This window comes from Vicia villosa, linkage group LG3 (genome assembly GCF_029867415.1).
Source record: "Vicia villosa cultivar HV-30 ecotype Madison, WI linkage group LG3, Vvil1.0, whole genome shotgun sequence".
NCBI lineage: Eukaryota > Viridiplantae > Streptophyta > Magnoliopsida > Fabales > Fabaceae > Vicia > Vicia villosa.
In genome coordinates, this window is record NC_081182.1 from 197,694,700 (window position 1) to 197,714,545 (window position 19,846).

At 36.7% G+C, this 19,846-nt stretch overlaps 1 protein-coding gene across 1 annotated transcript; it reads left to right on the top strand.

Annotated features, from left to right (window-relative positions):
* The first annotated feature begins 8,049 nt into the window (after nucleotides 1-8,049).
* On the top strand, nucleotides 8,050-9,707 carry LOC131659679 (uncharacterized). Its single transcript, XM_058928835.1, has 4 exons — nucleotides 8,050-8,270; nucleotides 8,352-8,453; nucleotides 9,386-9,488; nucleotides 9,631-9,707. Exons 1-4 carry the CDS (start codon nucleotides 8,061-8,063, stop codon nucleotides 9,705-9,707), a joined length of 492 nt encoding a protein of 163 aa, XP_058784818.1. The 5' UTR covers nucleotides 8,050-8,060.
* Nucleotides 9,708-19,846: the final 10,139 nt, after the last annotated feature.

The following is a 19,846-nucleotide window of genomic DNA, read 5'->3' on the forward strand; positions in this document are numbered from 1 at the left end:
AGGAATTGGTTCATGCAAAAACAAGGGAGAAACGAAGGCGAAATACAAAGGATAGTCTTGTGACTGCTAAATCATCGAAGCTTCTCATCTATGCTTAGATCTTTACAACTTTTTTCATCAATGCTAGGATCTCTACTAAGGCTTCTGCTCAACATCGAAACTGGAGCAATTCTCTTACATACAAAGCACATTCATTGGATTAGGCGAATTCTTAGGATTTGGAGAACATCAAGGAGAAAGGGGATGGTTAAATAAATTTTGAGCCTTATATCCATTGTTTCTTAAAACCGTGAACCAGGCCAAGTTACAACATTCAAAAATCCTAATTGAGGCAAGGTTAACTATGAAAGCATATTAAGCAGGATTTTGTTATCCTGACTCCCAAGTTTATTAAAACTATTTCTAATCACTACGCTTCTTCAAACATTCATTTCTAATCATCTAGTCCTAATTCATAACGGACTTCGATTTCAAAACTTGCATACACATTGCATTGGAGTTACTTCTCAGATGGTACAACGTCATCTGCGAGTATACACTTAGCATCGAGGAGATCTCGAAATGGGTTAATCAAAGGTGATCTTTTTCTAATAAAGACTCTGGAATGGGGGGAACCACATCTAGGGGTTCTCCTAAACAGGGGCAAAAATTCAAGGATCGCCGGGGCATGCAATCAAACATCCTATTGACTAGGGGCATTCATCCTAAGGTTCAATCAATTCGGGTCACATCTCGAAGCAATCTCAATCAGGGGCATGTCAAACATAGGATAAATTCAAAGGATAGAACACCATGGATAACCCTCCATATCCTGGAGATCAGGGGCATACCCTTCAATCTAAACGTCGAAGCATATGACAAGATTATTTCTCAGGGCACTACCTTCTTGACGTGGAGATCATAGGCACCTTTTTTTTTCCACTAAACATTGGGGCATGGGATATCAAATCCATAAGGTGTGGAGAACTACAAAGGTTAAAGGTGTGGAGAACCTTGAAAAGGTTAAAGGTGCGAATTGCAAAAGGTGAAAGACATGGAGAACCTCAAAAGGTTAAAGGCGTGGAATAATTCAAAAGCCCAAACTAGGGAAAGGCGCACAGCATAAGGAAAAGGCGTTCTCACGCTTTACAACATCGAACAAATCTTTCTCCTAAACTACGATCTTTAAAAACAGGTATCAGGGAATCGCGCTAGCATCACACCCCACCTTATCAAACAAACCTGCAACTTCAGCGAGCTATATACGCTTTGGTTATCAACAACCTATCATCTTCAGCGAGCTATGTACGCTTTGGTTATCAACAACCTATCATCGAAGCATCATGCAAATACATATGAATCATGCATTGCATACATTGGTTGATACATCACACCACACCTTTTTAGGTAGTCTTCTTTAAGATATTCTTTTTCCAAGAATCTTTTTAGGTGGTCTTCTTTAAGACAATCATTATCCTTTCTAGGAACCTCTTCAGGTAGTCTTCTGTAAGACATTCTTTTTCTAAGAACCTTTCTAGGTAGTCTGCTCTAAGACAATCATCGCCATTTCCAAGAACCTTTTAGGTAGTCTTCTTTAAGACATTCGCTTTCTAAGAACCTTTTTAGGTAGTCTTTTTTAAAACATCTTTCAGCCTTTCCAGGTAGTCTTCTTTAAGACATTCCTTATCCTTTTCTAAAAAAAAATAAACCTTTTCAGGTAGTCTTCTTCAATACAAATTTTATCCTTTCTAAGAACCTCTTCGGGTAGTCTTCTTTAAGACAAATTTTCATATCCACTCCAGAAACCTTTTCAGGTAGTCTTATAGAAGACATTACTTCGTTTCCATTCGTTACATCAATAAACATATACAGAAGCATAAGCATTATCCACATACATAAACATTACAAAGCCAGCATAAGCATAGTCATGGTATAGGTGCAAGCATGGAGTAAACAAGTTCAACGGGTTCAATCTTGGGATTAACATCAGCGTCAGCATACATACATACGCATTAGCATATGCATATCATCTAGTGCATTCACATACTACAAAAGTCCAGTTTCCAACCCTCGTGTTGTGATAGGTATATTTTCCGACCCTCGAGTCGTAAATTTCCAACCCTCGTGTTGTGATAGGTTTGTTTTCCGACCCTCGAGTCGTGAATATTTGACATGCTATTTTCTCCGACCCTCGAGTCGTGAGTCTCCAAACAGGTGAATCTTTTTCATGCAGGTAAGTTTGCTAGAACTATAGCAAATGATTACTCTTATGCAGGTACGCTTGTCAGAACCGTGGCAGGTAATTCCTTTGGTGCAGGTGAAATTTGTCCAAACCAGGGCAAATGATCCAAATGGTGTAGGTGAAATTTGTCCGAACCAGGGCAAATGATCCAAATGGTGTAGGTGAAATTTGTCCGAACCAGGGCAAATGATCCAAATGGTGTAGGTGAAATTTGTCCGAACCAGGGCAAATGGTGCAGGTGAGTTTGCGATAACCCTCGCAAATGATCCTATTGGTGCAGGTGAATTTGCGATAACCCTTGCAAATGATCCTATTGGTGCAGGTGAGCTTGTTAGAATCATAACAAGTGATCCCTCTTACAAGTCCTCGCTATGTAAGACTCAGGCTTTAGCAGGACGGTTCTTTTCTCTCACGCTCGAGCACAAGGTTTTACAAAAGGTTTCCTCAATTGGGTTTATCACGTGAGTCCCTCGGCAGTGATATTCTCCAAGACGTCACCAACAACAAACAAAGGTTTCTTTTCTTTTTTCAAAGCTACTAACATACTTCAACTGGTAATCATGCATCATTCAACTAACATACTTCATTCATACATAGTGCATATACATATATGGCTCTCATTTATTTTGAGAAGCCCGCTGCATCATGCATCACATGCATCATAACATTGCATAAAATTCAGGTTGCCTTTTTAGGCTATGCTACAATCAAAGCACCCAGTCCCTCCCGAAAAGCATTAGCTACACATTCTGAAAAATGGTGTTTACCTTGGGTGGCATCTTTAAGCCCATCCCCCATAGAACTCTTTCCTGAACAAATGCAAATTTCAGGGCATCTCAGTGTCCAATCATCTTCTACCTTTAGATCGCGATAGGCAGACGTGCCTATCTAACTCTTCAGGTTTAAGAAGATTGAACAGGGGCAGCTATCATACCCCAAAATTTTCCCGATCAAATCTACGCTTGTTAATCCATCAAGGTTCAAAATTAAGAGTCATGGGGTTTGACATTTCTATTGTCAAACCCGCTCTCTTATAAATCAGGTTGAGTTAAAACAAGGGCATAATTAACAGATGATTAGGATCCAAACGTTGGGCCCAGTTATTACATGGGTTTTATCTTTTGTGGGGGTATTTTGGGGTTTTATTAATATTTGTTTCGATTATTATTATTTTATCATAATTAACTATTAGCATCTAACATTATTAATTTTATTATTGTTAATATTAATAGGATTAGTATTAGGATTGATTATGTTTATTATTTTAATTAGGTTTTATTAATCATATAACATTAGGAATATATTATTATTATTATTATTATAGTTATTATAATTTTTTTATTAGGCTCTAATTACTATTTTAAATCTTAGCATTATGTACTCATTGTTAAAAAAATTATTTTTATAGCTCTCACAAATTTTTTTAGGTTTAGGATGTTTTAATAATTATAGTTTTATTAGATTAGTATTATCTTTAGTATAGTTTTATTATTATTTTTATGGTAGAAGCTTTTATTAATTAATATTAGTTTGATTAGGATTTTATAGTTTTTTATAATTATTAAATTAATTGGGCAATAGGCCCATTAGGAGTAGTAAGACCTAATTTGACCAATATAAAAAAAGATGTTTTCTATGAAAGGAGGAGGGGGGACCGAAAAAAAAGGAAAAAAACTGCTTTCTATTTTGAGTTTCACGTGGCTGCACTGGTGGGAGGTGGACAGTTCATAACAGCGCCAATTCCGATCAACAAATGCTGGCGACGGTGTTTGCTAAACTAGGAGTAACGTTTGGTTGAGTGGTGTAGTTTGAGGGGTCTAGGGTTCTATCCTTGGCCCCTGCATTTTTTCCAATTATTTTCTATATGCAGATTCTATGCATGCAGGTTCATCAGGTTCATCATACACCCTCGTTCATTCGCCACAAGATCTCCTATGATTCAGATCTAACGCGTTAGAATCATAAGGCACACCATGAATACCCAAAGGCTGCCACACAGGATTACTGTCCAGGTTTTTTTAATTCTTTTTATTGTTATAAATTTGTTTTATGGTGCATATGCTATTTTAATTCTAGGATCCCTTTTATAAATTTAATTTAGGATTAATAATATAATTAAATTAGGATTAGGGTTATAATTATTATTTTCCCGATTATAATCCGATTATTCGACTATTCCGAGTAATTTGTTTAATTAATTTTAATTAATAATTACAAAAAGCCCTATAAGGGTTATATGCCTTAGGGTTTGCCCGATCCCATTGCCTGTTTGGCAAAAATATTAATTTAATTAATTCCTGAATAATTCTCTCCTCGACCCGACTAAAGTTATTAGTCGCATTAGACGAGGGATAAAAGAATAAAACATAAAATTTATTAAAATACATTCAATTTGCTGCCCGCGACGATCGAATCTATCGGTCAGAGTAACCAGCAATACCCCATTAATCCGTTAACTATAATGATCAAACCTATTGATCATCGCAACTAACGGTGACATATTAAATCAGGGTTGTACGCCCAAACATCTAAAACACACTAAACCACGATACTACGGATTTTCATCCTTTTCAATCAGGCAATTCAAAATGCCTTTCAAATTACAACTTCCAAAACTACGATAGGCCACTCAAAAAGCCTTTAATCAATTTCAAACCACAAAATTCTAAGGCGTACAACCTTGTGCCCGAACTACGTTGACTCTGATTCTCCATAAGGAGATACGTAGGCACTTGGATAACCAAGGCGAGTCCCCCAACCTAAAATCTCAATTCCCTTAAAATCTCAATTTTGCCCTTTTCACTTCTTTAGCTATTAACCTTAACTTTTAGCCATAAACTGTTACCTTAGATTCAAAGCCATAGGAAAGGGTTGAGGGTGCCTAACACCTTCCCTCGACCTGATTATAATAACTTACCCCGATCTCTTAACTGCGTAGGGTTTCCTATTCGCCCTTCAGAATAGGTGGCGACTCTAAAATCTTAATTTTCAGGGCAGGTTGCTACACCAAGAAGGTAAAGCGGTTTGTCGATGGTTAAAAGAATTGAGAATGCCTGACGGCTATTCTTCAAATTTAGCAAGGTGTGCTGACGCCAACACTGGGAAGTTGCATGGTATGGAAAGTCATGATTGCCATGTTTTTATGGAACAATTGCTACCAATTGTGTTTGGTTCTCTACCTAAACATGTGCTTAATCCACTGACTGAAATTAGTCAATTTTTCAGAGATATTTGTGCTTCAGCTTTAAAAGTAGATGACGTCATTAAGTTGGATCAAAATATTCCAGTCATTCTATGCAAGTTGGAACAAGTATTTCCGCCTGGTTTTTTTGACTCCATGGAATATTTACCTGTGCATCTCGCCTATGAAGCTTATCTTGGAGGACCTGTTCAATATAGGTGGATGTATCCGTTTGAAAGGTTCATGGGTGATTCAAAACGATCAGTGAAAAATAAGGCTAGAGTTGAAGGATCGATATGTGCACATTACTTGCATCGAGAAACATCACATTTTTGCAGTCACTATTTCAAGCATTTGATGTTAACTCCAAGAATCATTCGAAATCCTGTCAATGTTAGTGAAAGGAGTCAATTCACTTTATCGGTCTTCGGGCTTCCAGGCCGTCCATCTGGAAAAAAGGGTGTGCATTGGTTGACCCAACAAGAAATGCAATTTGTCCATGTTCATGTCTTGATCAACTGCGTTAAAGTTAAACCATTTCTTGAGTAAGTATACATACCCCTAACTTTTAATTTTCTTTACAATCATAAAACTCATTACTCTGAAACTTATAATGTGTTTCTTTTTAGGAAATTCAACAACACCTATTTTCATACTACCGGTGTAAAATCAACATCTGGTGTCATCCATGCTCAATTTCCAGCATGGTTTAAGGAGAGAATGTATAGCATTGTTGCACTGACTCCCGAAATACTCCATTTGAGAAACTTGTCTCAAGGCCTTATTCAAAGCGCAAATGAATGGCACACATACTTCATGAATGGATACAAATTTCACACTCATACATGGACTGAAGGGAAAAAGACCATAAACAGTGGTGTTTTTGTGAAAGGAGTTACAGATGGTGGTGAAGATGACTTCTATGGTTTTGTCAAACATATCTACGAGTTGGTGTACACTTACTTGGACTCGGAAAATAAAGTTGTCTTGTTTTATTATGAATGGTATGATCCAACTAGAGGCACAAAAATATATAGGATATATGGTACTGTTGAGATTCAAATGGACCGGAGGTACAAAGAGTATGACCCTTTCATAATGTCACATATTGTTAGGCAAGTTTACTATGTTCCTTATCCTTCATTTGTGCCACGTAAACGAGGGTGGTGTGTTGTCATAAAAACAAAACCAATGGGTCATATTGAATCTGACGATCTAGTGGAGGAAGATCTTGCTTTCCAAGTTGATGAAGTGGAACAAATTAATGATGTGGTTGCAGATGAAGAAACTACAAGTTTGTCTGATACAATGGTTGAGGGGCATCTGGTTAATTCATCTATATTGGATGAAGAGCATGAAGATATTGCATCTGAGGACAATATCACATCAAATGATGAGAATGATGTGGATGACGAGCACGAAGATTTAGAATAATGAATATATGTATTTTTATAATTTCACTTAATGAACTATGTATTGAATGTGTTAATGACAACCAGTTGTTGAGATTATATTTTTATAATTTTACTTAGTGAACCATTTGTTGAATATATTTATATTAATTGTGTAATCTCTATAAATAGGTAAAATTCCACCCCGACCTGATAAAGGTAAGGGTGTAGCTGATAGTGGTAAGAAGAAGCACCAACGCCCACGAGTAGTAGTATGTCAGTCACCTCAGTTGGCCACGTGTCCTCCCCCGCAGAGTCAGGTTAATCGTATGTCCATGGCCATTACTCAGGGTTTTCTGCCACTACTCTCCTCTCAGTATCCATATGACAGTCCGTCTTTTATTACCCCACCACCACCTGGTTACCCATCCTTCCAGCAGACACAGATGCCCCCATCCTTCCAGCAGACACATGTGCCCCCATCCCTTCCAGCAGACACAGATGCCCCCATCCTTCCAGCAGACACATGTGCCCCCATCCTTCTGGCAGACCGGAGGATTTGGTTTTCCACCTCCCACACAGACTAGTCCCTCATCTTTCCAGCAGACTGGAGGATCTAGTTTTTCACCTCCCACACAGACTAGTCCCTCATCTTTCCAACAGACTGGAGGATCCAGTTTTCCACCTCCCACACATACTGGTCCCACCACACATCCCCCACATGTGCCCCCACAGGATGATGATCAGGCGGAGGATGAGACTGCGGAGGATGAGACTGCGGATGATCAGTTGGATGGGAGCGATCTTCGAGGGGATGATGATCCGAGTCAGATTCATATCATTGACGGGAGATTTTTTATTAGGCCCGAAGGAAGCTCGTAAGTTTCTTATTTATCAATTTTTATTTAAGTATACGTTTCCATTTTTTATAACTTTATAATTAATGTTAATTCAATTAATGTTGTTTAGATTCACGCCGAGTCGGACTGCTGCCAAAGTTATAAGTTATATAATTCAGCAGAATTATAAAAAACTTATAAAGACTTTTAAAGATGTTAAGGGCGATGATAGAGAACATTGGTTTACGCATTTTCAGGTATACTTAATTTATTGTTTAAGTTATTGTTATTTAAATAACTTTTTCACTACAGTTATCTAACTTTTATTTTATCTACTTTTATTGCAAGAAAAATGTGTGTGGGAACTAATGAAAGAGAGACAGATTAAAAAAAATTATTATGGCAGAATTGCAAGACGACTTTCTGACATGCTACGACGTGTTAGAAAGCGTTGGGAACTTCATGGCATCCGTCCTAGTTGGATAGGAGAAGAAATCTTTCGGGAACTTCTTAAATATTGGGAGAGTGATGAGTTTGCGGCCAAATCTGAAAATGCAAAGAAGATGAGAGCATCTGAAAAGGGTGGTTGCCTTAATGCTGTTGGAAGTATAAGCACTGCTGAGCATGTTCGTCGCATGGTAATAATTATTACCATTTCTTAAAGTTATAATTTCAATTAATAATTGATATTATTAATTATAGTTTATTTTGTTATTTAGACTAAGGAATTAAATAGACCACCACTTATGACCGAGCTGGTTGCAAGGACTCGGAAAAAGAAAACAGGAGCTTTTGTTGACAATCGTACACAAAAAGCTATGGTAAGTTATTTAAGCTATCGGTATTATTTTTTAAGCTATCTGTATTATTTGGTTAAGCTATCCGTATTATATTTGGTTAAGCTATCGGTATTATTTGGTTAAGTTGGGTATTATATTTGGTTAAGTTATCGGTATTATATTTGGTTAAGCTATCGGTATTATTTGGTTAAGTTGAGTATTATATTTGGTTAAGCTATCCGTATTATATTTGGTTAAGCTATCGGTATTATTTGGTTAAGTTGGGTATTATATTTGGTTAAGCTATCCGTATTATATTTGGTTAAGCTATCGATATTATTTGGTTAAGTTGGGTATTATATTTGGTTAAGCTATCCGTATTATATTTGGTTAAGCTATCGGTATTATTTGGTTAAGTTGGGTATTATATTTGGTTAAGCTATCCGTATTATATTTGGTTAAGCTATCGGTATTATTTGGTTAAGTTGGATATTATATTTGGTTAAGCTATCCGTGTTATATTTGGTTAAGCTATCGGTATTATTTGGTTAAGTTGGGTATTATATTTAGTTAACCTATCGGTATTATTTTTTTAAGCTATCGGTGTTTCTGTAAGCGATGAATTGTGATGTATTTGGTGGTGATTGTAAAGTGCCGATAAAGTGTTGATATATATGAATTAAATTGGTGATAAAAGTTAGAATGTATGTGTTATAATGTATGAATTAAATCGGAATTATTATTCTGATTTATTAATTAATTTCGACAAGTAGAATGTATGTGTTATAATGTATGAATTAAATCGATATTAATATTCTGATTTATTAATTAATTCCGACAGGTAGAATGTATGTGTTATAATTTTCATGTGGCATGTGACATGTTGTGGCGTGAAAATCATGTGGCAACTAAATTTGTGACGTGAAATTCATGTGGCAACTAAATTATATTTAACTTTTTTTTTGTATGTGTAGGATGATTATCAGGCATTGCTTGTACAATTTCTGACTGTTAATCCTCAGTATACTCCAAGACCGAGAGAGCCGCTTCATCCGGATGTGGATTTTTATCTTTGGAGTAAAGTCATTGGCGGCAATGGGGCCTAACGGGTGTTTTTTTGGTGGTGGAAATTTGGCAAGCACCTTGAGACCTGATGATAGAACTCTATATCAAAGAGTTCTCGATGGGGAAGGAGGTTCACGTCCTGTAATTTTAACAGATGAACAGAGAGAAACCGTAAGACAATTGGCGGTAAATGAGGTGAGGCGTGGGCGGCGGATTGTGAAGCGGCATTGAAAGCTCAATGGAGGCCCAAATGATGGCAATGCGGAATGAGCATCAGCGGGAAATGGAGGTAATGGCGAAAAGACAATCGGATATGGAGGCACAAATGCGACAATTTATGCAATCCTTTGGTGGAAACCAAAATATGGGGGGTTCTGCGCCGACTGATCAGGAAAATCTAAATGAGGATGAGTTTCCCGACCCGGATTGATTGTTGATTTAGTTTAGTTTTTATTTTGTTGTTATAACTTTTGATTTTGAATTTGTGTAAACTATTAATTAAATTATAATTACATTATTTAGTAATATTAGATTTATAATTTTAGTTTCTTAATTTTAATATTAGATTTATATTTAGTTTATTGAATTAATTTATAAATTTTATTAATTAATTTTAATATATTTAGTTTATTAATTTGATTATATATATATATATATATATATAATATTTGGTTTTTGAAAAAAAAAATATTAGTGACGTGATTTCCATGTCACTAAGTAGTGACATGTAAATCACGTCGCAACTTCACAAATATAAATGCGCTTTTACAACTCTCTAGGCAAATTTAGCGACGTGATTTGCATGCCACTAGGTAGTGACATGGAAATCACGTCACTAATAAAGATGTTTTTACTGACTCATTACTGTTGCGCTTGCTCTGAATGAAAAAGCATTAAACTCTGGTCCAAATGTTGCGACGTGATTTTCACTTCACTAATTAGTGAAGTGAAAATCACGTCACTAAAAGTTGTCACCTTGCCTCCTGCGAAGTAAATGACCACGTCACAAATAATGATTTGTGAAGTATTTTTTCTGTTTGTGGCGTGATAATCACGTCACTACTAAGCTCTTTTTTTGTAGTGTTCAATCCTGAGCATGACTAGGCGTGAGGGGATGTGTATCAGACATTATATGGTCTAAACATATATATCCTTATAATTGGGGGTGGGGTGGGGTAATCCTCACTCTTAAATAAAACCAAGTTCAACATATCAGTAATTCATACTACCTACCGTTTATATTCACGCACCAATTCAATAATGTTGGTCGTGAGGGGGTGAATTGAAAAAACCCAAATATTATCATTGATTAAAGATAGATCTCACAAATAGTTTATATTAAGTGTTATCTCTCACCATACAAGCTTGTTTGTAAGGATTAGTTAAATAAAACTCTAATTCTATCAATAATAAAAACTAATATTAAATTTAACTAATTAAAAGAAAAAAATATTTTTACAGTTTTAAAATTATATGTCCAATCATTTATGCAATGACTCTACTCATAATCATTATATATAATGTGACATAATTTTTTTCATTTTATTTTAACAAATATTACATAAAATATAAATTTTATCAAATTCTTTAATGACAAGTATACTATATAAATGACAAAAAAAAAAACGAGAAAAATCACAAACCATTTAGGGTTACGAAAGAAATAACAAAGAATCTGTGTTAACTTCGTAAAAGCTACAAATGAGGTGAGTAATTTCTCCAATTAAAGCCCACTTCCGAGTCAAATATTTGATACTCCAAACTGAAGGATAGAAAAACACTTAGAAAAGGGGGGTTTGAATAAGTGTAGCTTTAAAAAACTTGACAGATAAAAATAAATTGCACAGTTATTTTTATCCTGGTTCGTTGTTAACTAAACTACTCCAGTCCACCCCCGCAGAGATGATTTACCTCAACTGAGGATTTAATCCACTAATCGCACGGATTACAATGGTTCTCCGCTTAGTCAGCAACTAAGTCTTCCAGAGTCTTCTGATCACACACTGATCACTCCAGGAACAACTGCTTAGATACCCTCTAAGACTTTTCTAGAGTATACTGATCCACACGATCACTCTAGTTACAACTGCTTAGTTCACTCCTAAGACTTTCTAGAGTATTCTGATCCACACGATCACTCTAGTTCCTTACAACTTAATGTAATCAATTCTAAGAGTATTACAAATGCTTCTTAAAAGCGATAATCACAAACTGTGATATTTCTCTTAATCGTTTAAGCTTAATCTCACTAATATATTACAACAGCAATGTAGTGAGCTTTGATGAAGATGAAGATTCTGAGTTTAGATTTGAACAGAGTTTCAGCAAGTTGAATAAGCGTTGTTTTGTTCAGGATCGTTAACCTTGCTTCTCATCAGAACTTCATATTTATAGGCGTTGGAGAAGATGACCGTTGAATGCATTTAATGCTTTGCGTGTTCCGTACAGCATCGCATTTAATGTTATACGCTTTTGTCAACTACCTCGAGCCTTGTTCACGCTGTGTCTACTGACGTAGCCTTTAGTAGCTTTTAACGTTCCTTTTGTCAGTCAGCGTAGCCTGCCACTTGTACTTCCTTCTGATCTGATGTTTGTGAATACAACGTTTGAATATCATCAGAGTCAAACAGCTTGGTGCATAGCATCTTCTGATCTTCTGACCTTGAAGTGCTTCTGAGCGTGATACCATCAGAACTTCAGTGCTTCTGTTCTCTTGTTCTTCTGATGCTTCCAAAGACCCATGTTCTGATTCTGCTTCGACCATCTTCTGATGTCTTGCCAGACCATGTTCTGATGTTGCATGCTGAACCCTTTGAGACAAAGCTTCTGAGCGCTGAATTATGCGTACTCTTTATATATTTCCTGAAAAGGAAATTGCATTGGATTAGAGTACCATATAATCTTAAGCAAAATTCATATTATTGTTATCATCAAAACTAAGATAATTGATCAGAACAAATCTTGTTCTAACAATCTCCCCCTTTTTGATGATGACAAAAACATATATAAATGATATGAATTTGCGATCAGAAAGAACAGACGGCAAAAGACAAATTACACAGCTATAGCATAAGCATATGAATATGTCTCCCCCTGAGATTAACAATCTCCCCCTGAGATAAATAATCTCCCCCTGAAATAAATACTCGAAGAACTTTAATAAAAGACTTCCCTGATTATTTCGGTAGAGACGATCATATAAGCTTCTGTCTTTAGAGAATTCATAGCTTCTGACTTCTGCTTCCATAGGACAGTTTCAGAACTATAATTTCCTTAGATCCCTAGAACACTCACAGCTTCTGATTCCTGCTTCCATCTAGGACAGCTTCAGAACTTGAATTTCTTTGATCTTCTGAACATTCACAGCTTCTGATTTCTGCTTCCATCTAGGACAGCTTCAGAACTTGAATTTCTTTGATCTTCTGAACATTCACAGCTTCTGATTTCTGCTTCCATTTAGGACAGCTTCAGAACTTGAGTTTTCTGGATCTTTAGAACATTCGCAGCTTCTGATTTCTGCTTCCCTCGGATAGCTTCAGAGCTTGAATTTTTACCAACATCACTTCATGCTAGATTTGTATCAGAACATTGTTGAATGTACCAGAGCATCATCAGAGCATCTCTACATCCTGAAATGTTACAGAACAAAAACTAAACGACAAAAGTCAGCATGAACGAGTTAGAACATAGAATATATGTTTGAACACATTATATGTATCAGAGCCATATCATTATATGTATCAGAGCAAATAATATATCAGAGCAAATAGAATTTTGTCAAAGCAAATAGACAAATATGGATCAAATTCTATTATCAGTGCTTCTGATTCATTCTTCTTTCTTGCTTCTGATTTCTGAAGCTTGATAGCACTCAGCTTGCTTCAGTTTCCATGGTTTTGCTTCTTGTGTTTGCTTTGAGGATTCTCTTTAGTTCTTTATACCTGCAAAACACTTAAACCATATAGAACTTGCAGTTCTTGTTAGTGAATGTGTGGGAGCTTTACCCAGCAACTGATAGATTTAATCAAATCATTTATCATTTATCTTCTCCCCCTTTTTGTCATAACATCAAAAAGAATATTACAAAAGATTCAGATGTATAACACGACAAATAAAATCACTGGAATGTAAAACAAGGAAACTTTTTCATTTATAATCAAAAGATATTACAAAAGGTTCCTATGTTTAACAAGATGAGAAACATTCCTAGCAAATACATAAAAAGTCACCCCAAGAGGAAATGACTACAAAAATTAAAAACAGCACCCTAGCAGGACACGCTCGGTGTCAACCCATCAAGAATCCCTGTGGACTCTTGTCTTCCAGACTAGAACCTCCACTGTAGGAGAGATCCAAGTGACCAAAGAGGAAGAGAGGGACAGTTCACAGACAGAGAGCTAATGTTGCAAACGGGGCTTTCCCTCAACATAGAAGTTAAGAATATCATTCTTAACCTCCTCCCATAACTCAAGAAAGTCTTCTGTCTTTGGGTGAAAGTTGATAACAACATCAAAGAAGAGGTCTGACTTGAGAGGTATTAGGAGAGCCATCCCGAGATATGCAGAGATCTGTCGCCTTTGAGTCATAGATCTTCAACAGGCTTAGGATGAACGCTAGGTTTGAGCTAGGATTTCTTTTTAAAAGAATGAAAAACTTGTTTGAGCAAGAGACGAAAACGGAAGAGAGAGAGAGAAAAACTTGATGAGGAATGCAAAGAGATAGGGAAAGAGAAGCGTTTGAAGAGTATTTAAAAAAAATAAAATGAAACGAATGTTGAATAGCATTTAATGTTACGTGACATGATGAGAGATAATAAAGACGAACGAGGTGACTAGCACAGTTACCTATGGTCGGCGTCCCTTCAACTGCACGCACGTTTATCCATGAATAGTAACGACAGGTTTACCATCCCGAGATAAAACGTTACAGCTGTTTTGCTTTAAAAGAGGTTCTGAATCAACTTAGACAATGAAACGTTAGTAATAACCGAATCATAATTTCTAAAAGATTTCAATCAGAACTTCTGATTAAAAAAAATGTTCCACATTCATTTCAGAAGATACTCATACATGAGAACTTCTCATCTTCTCATTCTGGGCATAAATCCATACTGATGTTTTTCAGAATGAACTTAAACCTATCTTCAGCCAGGGGTTTTGTAAAGATATCAGCCCATTGATGGTCTGTATCAACAAAGTTTAAAGATATAACACCCTTCTGAACATAGTCCCTTATGAAATGATGTTTAATCTCAATATGTTTAGCTTTTGAATGAAGAATAGGATTCTTAGATAAATATATAGCAGAAGTATTATCACAGAATATAGGAATGTTACTCTCAAATATCTGATAATCTTCTAGCTGACTCTTCATCCAGAGCATCTGTGTACTACAACCAGCAGCAGCGACATATTCTGCTTCTGTTGTTGATAGAGCAATAGTTGCTTGCTTCTTGCTGTACCAGGAGATCAAATGACTTCCAAGAAATTGGCAACTTCCTGAAGTACTTTTTCTTTCAATTCTGTCTCCAGCATAATCAGCGTCGCAGAATCCTACTAAGTTGTATTCTTTAGATTTTCTGTAAACTAAGCCAACATTAGTAGTACCTTTCAGATACCTTAGAATTCTCTTAACAGCAGTTAAATGAGATTCTCTAGGATCTGATTGGAATCTAGCACACAAACAAACACTGAACAGAATGTCAGGTCTAGAAGCAGTCAAATATAGAAGAGATCCAATCATACCTCTGTATAACTTCTGATCTACCTTCTTACTTACCTCATCCTTACCTAGGATGCATGTTGGATGCATAGGAGTTTTGGCTTCTTTGCAGTCTAGAAGATTAAACTTCTTCAGAAGTTCCTTCACATACTTGGTTTGGTGAACATACGTTCCTTCTGATGTTTGATTTATTTGTATTCCAAGGAAATACTTGAGTTCTCCCATCATGCTCATTTCAAACTCAGCCTGCATAGACTCAGCAAACTCCTTTCCAAGTGTAGCATTAGATGTTCCAAAAATAATATCATCTACATATATTTGACAAATTAAAATATCCCTTTTAAAGGTTTTACAAAAGAGAGTAGTGTCCACTTTTCCTCTAGTGAAACCATTATCCAGAAGGAAAGAACTTAAGCGTTCATACCAAGCTCTGGGAGCCTGTTTCAATCCATACAATGATTTCTTAAGTTTAAAAACATGATTAGGAGACATAGAGTCTTCAAAACCAGGAGGTTGATGGACATAAACTTCTTCATCTATATAACCATTTAAGAAGGCACTCTTAACATCCATCTGATAAAGAGTGATGTTATGTTGAGTGGCAAATGAAATTAATAGACGAATAGATTCTAACCTGGCCACTGGTGCAAAGGTTTCTGTATAATCAATCCCTTCTTGCTGACTATAACCCTGAGCCACCAGTCTGGCTTTGTTCCTTACCACTTCACCTTTCTCACTGAGCTTGTTTCTGAAGACCCATTTTGTACCAATTATATTGAATCCATTTGGTCTAGGAACAAGATCCCAAACATCATTCCTTGTAAACTGATTCAGTTCTTCTTGCATAGCAATTATCCAGTCTGGATCTTCTAGAGCATGATCAACAGAAGTTGGCTCGATCAAAGATACAAGACCTAATTGACAATCTGCATTGTTCTTGAGGAATGCTCTTGTTCTGATTGGATCATCCTTCTTTCCAAGAATAACATCTTCTGAATGACCAGAGATGAGTCTGGATGATCTTCTGACAGATGGTTCTTCAGAAATGCTTAGATTCTCCAGAGAAGCTGATACTTGATCTTCCGATTCTTTGCTTCTGAGAAGCTCTGCTTCTGATGCGTTGCTTCTTGGCTCAACAACTTCTGATATATCAATATCACAATCTGCAAAATTATCAAACTGCTTTGGTTTTTCAGAACCAAGCTTATCATCAAACCTGATATTGATTGATTCTTCTACAATCAATGTTTCAGTATTGTATACTCTGTAGCCTTTTGAGCGTTCAGAATATCCAAGAAGGAAACATTTTTTGAGCTTTGGAATCAAACTTACCAAGATGATCTTTAGTGTTCAGAATAAAGCATACACATCCAAAAGGATGGAAATATGAAATGTTGGGCTTTCTATTCTTCCACAATTCATAAGGAGTCTTATTTAGAATAGGTCTGATAGAGATTCTATTCTGAATATAGCATGCAGTGTTTATTGCTTCTGCCCAGAAATGCTTAGCCATATTGGTTTCATTGATCATGGTTCTGGCCATTTCTTGCAGAGTCCTATTCTTTCGTTCTACAACCCCATTTTGCTGTGGAGTTCTAGGACAAGAGAAATCATGGGCAATACCATTTTCTTTGAAGAATTCTTCAAAGGATCTGTTCTCAAATTCACCACCATGATCACTTCTAACCTTTATGATTTTACACTCTTTTTCAGATTGAATCTGAATGCAGAAATCAAAGAACACTGAATGAGTCTCATCCTTGTGTTTCAAGAATTTTACCCAAGTCCAGCGGCTATAATCATCTACGATGACTAATCCATATTTCTTCCCTCTGACAGATGCTGTTTTGACTGGGCCAAACAGATCAATGTGCAAGAGTTCTAATGGCCTTGAGGTAGAAACAACATTCTTGGACTTGAATGCAGGTTTGGAGAACTTGCCCTTTTGACATGCTTCACAAAGAGCATCTGATTTGAATTTCAGATTAGGGAGTCCTCTGACCAGATTCAGTTTGTTAATCTGAGAAATCTTTCTCAAACTAGCATGACCTAATCTTCTGTGCCAGACCCACTGCTCTTCAGAAACAGACATAAGACAAGTCACCTTCTGACTCATAAGATCTTGCAGATCTGTCTTATAAATGTTGTTCTTCCTCTTGCCTGTAAATAGGATTGAGCCATCCTTCTGATTTACAGCCTTGCAAGACTCTTGATTAAAGATTATGTCATAACCATTGTCACTCAATTGACTGATAGATAAGAGGTTATGTGTTAATCCTTCTACAAGAAGTACATTAGAAATGGAAGGAGAGTTACCAGACTTTATAGTTCCAGAGCCAATTATCTTGCCCTTCTGATCTCCTCCAAACTTGACTTCTCCTCCAGACTTAAGCACCAGGTCTTGGAACATAGACCTTCTTCCTGTCATGTGTCGTGAGCATCCAGAGTCCAGGTACCATGACATGTTGTGCTTTGTCCTTTTTGCAGTCAAGGATATCTGCAATAGGAATAATCTTATCCTTAGGTACCCACATTTTCTTGGGTCCTTTCTTGTTAGTTCTTCTCAAGTTCTGATTGAACTTGGGTTTAACATTGTAAGCAATAGGAGGAACAGCATGATAATTTTTAATGTGAGTTTCATGATATTTCCTAGGTTGTGTCACATGCTTTTTGGTGTGTGTTATGTGAAAACTTTGAGCATGTGAAGTGTGCCTAATATCATGGGAGTGGCCATACTTGAACTGATCATACAATGGCTTGTATGTGAGTTTCATTTCATCAACAGGTTCAAGTTTGTATGGGGTTTCACCCTCAAAACCAATGCCAACTCTTTTGTTTCCAGACACAGCATATATCATAGAAGCTAGCTGACTTCTGCCAATACTTCTAGATAAGAACTTCCTGAAACTTAAATCATATTCTTTCAGAATATGGTTTAGACTGGGAGTAGATTTTTTTGAATCAGAAGGAGATCCAACATTATTGGATAATTTTAAAAGTTTTTCTTTTAATTCAGAATTCTCCAACTCAAGCTTTTTTGTTTCAAATTCAAATAGCTTTTTCAGCTTTCTGTATTTGAGACTGATCTGAGACTTGAGTTCCAGAAGTTCAGTTAGACCGGAAACTAACTCATCTCTAGTAAGTTCAGAAAATACCTCTTCAGAATCTGATTCTGATGTAGATTCTGATCCGTCATCTTCTGTCGCCATCAGCGCACAGTTGGCCTGCTCATCTTCAGAGTCTGAATCATCTTCTGACTCATCCCAGGTTGCCATAAGACCTTTCTTCTTATGAAACTTTTTCTTGGGACTTTCCTTCTGAAGATTTGGACATTCGTTCTTGTAGTGTCCAGGCTCATTGCATTCATAGCACATGACCTTCTTCTTGTCAAATCTTCTGTCATCAGAAGATTCTCCACGTTCAAATTTCTTTGAACTTCTGAAGCCTCTGAACTTCCTTTGCTTGGTCTTCCAGAGTTGATTTAGCCTTCTGGAGATCAAAGACAGTTCATCTTCTTCTTCAGATTCTGATTCTTCAGGATCTTCTTCTCTAGCCTGAAAAGCGTTAGTGCATTTCTTGATATTTGATTTTAATGCAATAGACTTACCTTTCTTTTGAGGCTCATTTGCGTCCAGCTCTATTTCATGACTCCTCAAGGCACTGATAAGCTCTTCCAGAGAAACTTCATTCAGATTCTTTGCAATCTTGAATGCAGTCACCATAGGACCCCATCTTCTGGGTAAGCTTCTGATGATCTTCTTTACATGATCAGCCTTGGTGTATCCCTTGTCAAGAACTCTCAATCCAGCAGTAAGAGTTTGAAATCTTGAAAACATCTTTTCAATGTCTTCATCATCCTCCATCTTGAAGGCTTCATACTTCTGGATTAAAGCTAGAGCTTTAGTCTCCTTGACTTGAGCATTTCCTTCATGAGTCATTTTCAAGGACTCATATATGTCATAGGCCGTTTCCCTGTTAGATATCTTCTCATACTCAGCATGAGAGATAGCATTCAGCAAAACAGTTCTGCATTTATGATGATTCCTGAAAAGCTTTTTCTGATCATCATTCATTTCTTGCCTTGTCAGCTTTACGCCTCTGGCATTTACTGGATGTTTGTAACCATCCATCAGAAGATCCCATAGATCACCATCTAGACCAAGAAAGTAACTTTCCAGTTTATCTTTCCAGTATTCAAAGTTTTCACCATCAAATACCGGCGGTCTAGTATAACCATTGTTACCGTTGTATTGCTCAGCAGAGCTAGATGTAGACGTAGGTGTAGGTGTAGACTTTTCACTTTCATCAACCATCTTTTACTGAAGCGTTTTTCTCTTCCTGAATCTTTTCTAAACACGGTTAAGTGCTTGCACCTTAGAACCGGCGCTCTGATGCCAATTGAAGGATAGAAAAACACTTAGAAAGGGGGGGTTTGAATAAGTGTAGCTTTAAAAAACTTGACAGATAAAAATAAATTGCACAGTTATTTTTATCCTGGTTCGTTGTTAACTAAACTACTCCAGTCCACCCCCGCAGAGATGATTTACCTCAACTGAGGATTTAATCCACTAATCGCACGGATTACAATGGTTCTCCACTTAGTCAGCAACTAAGTCTTCCAGAGTCTTCTGATCACACACTGATCACTC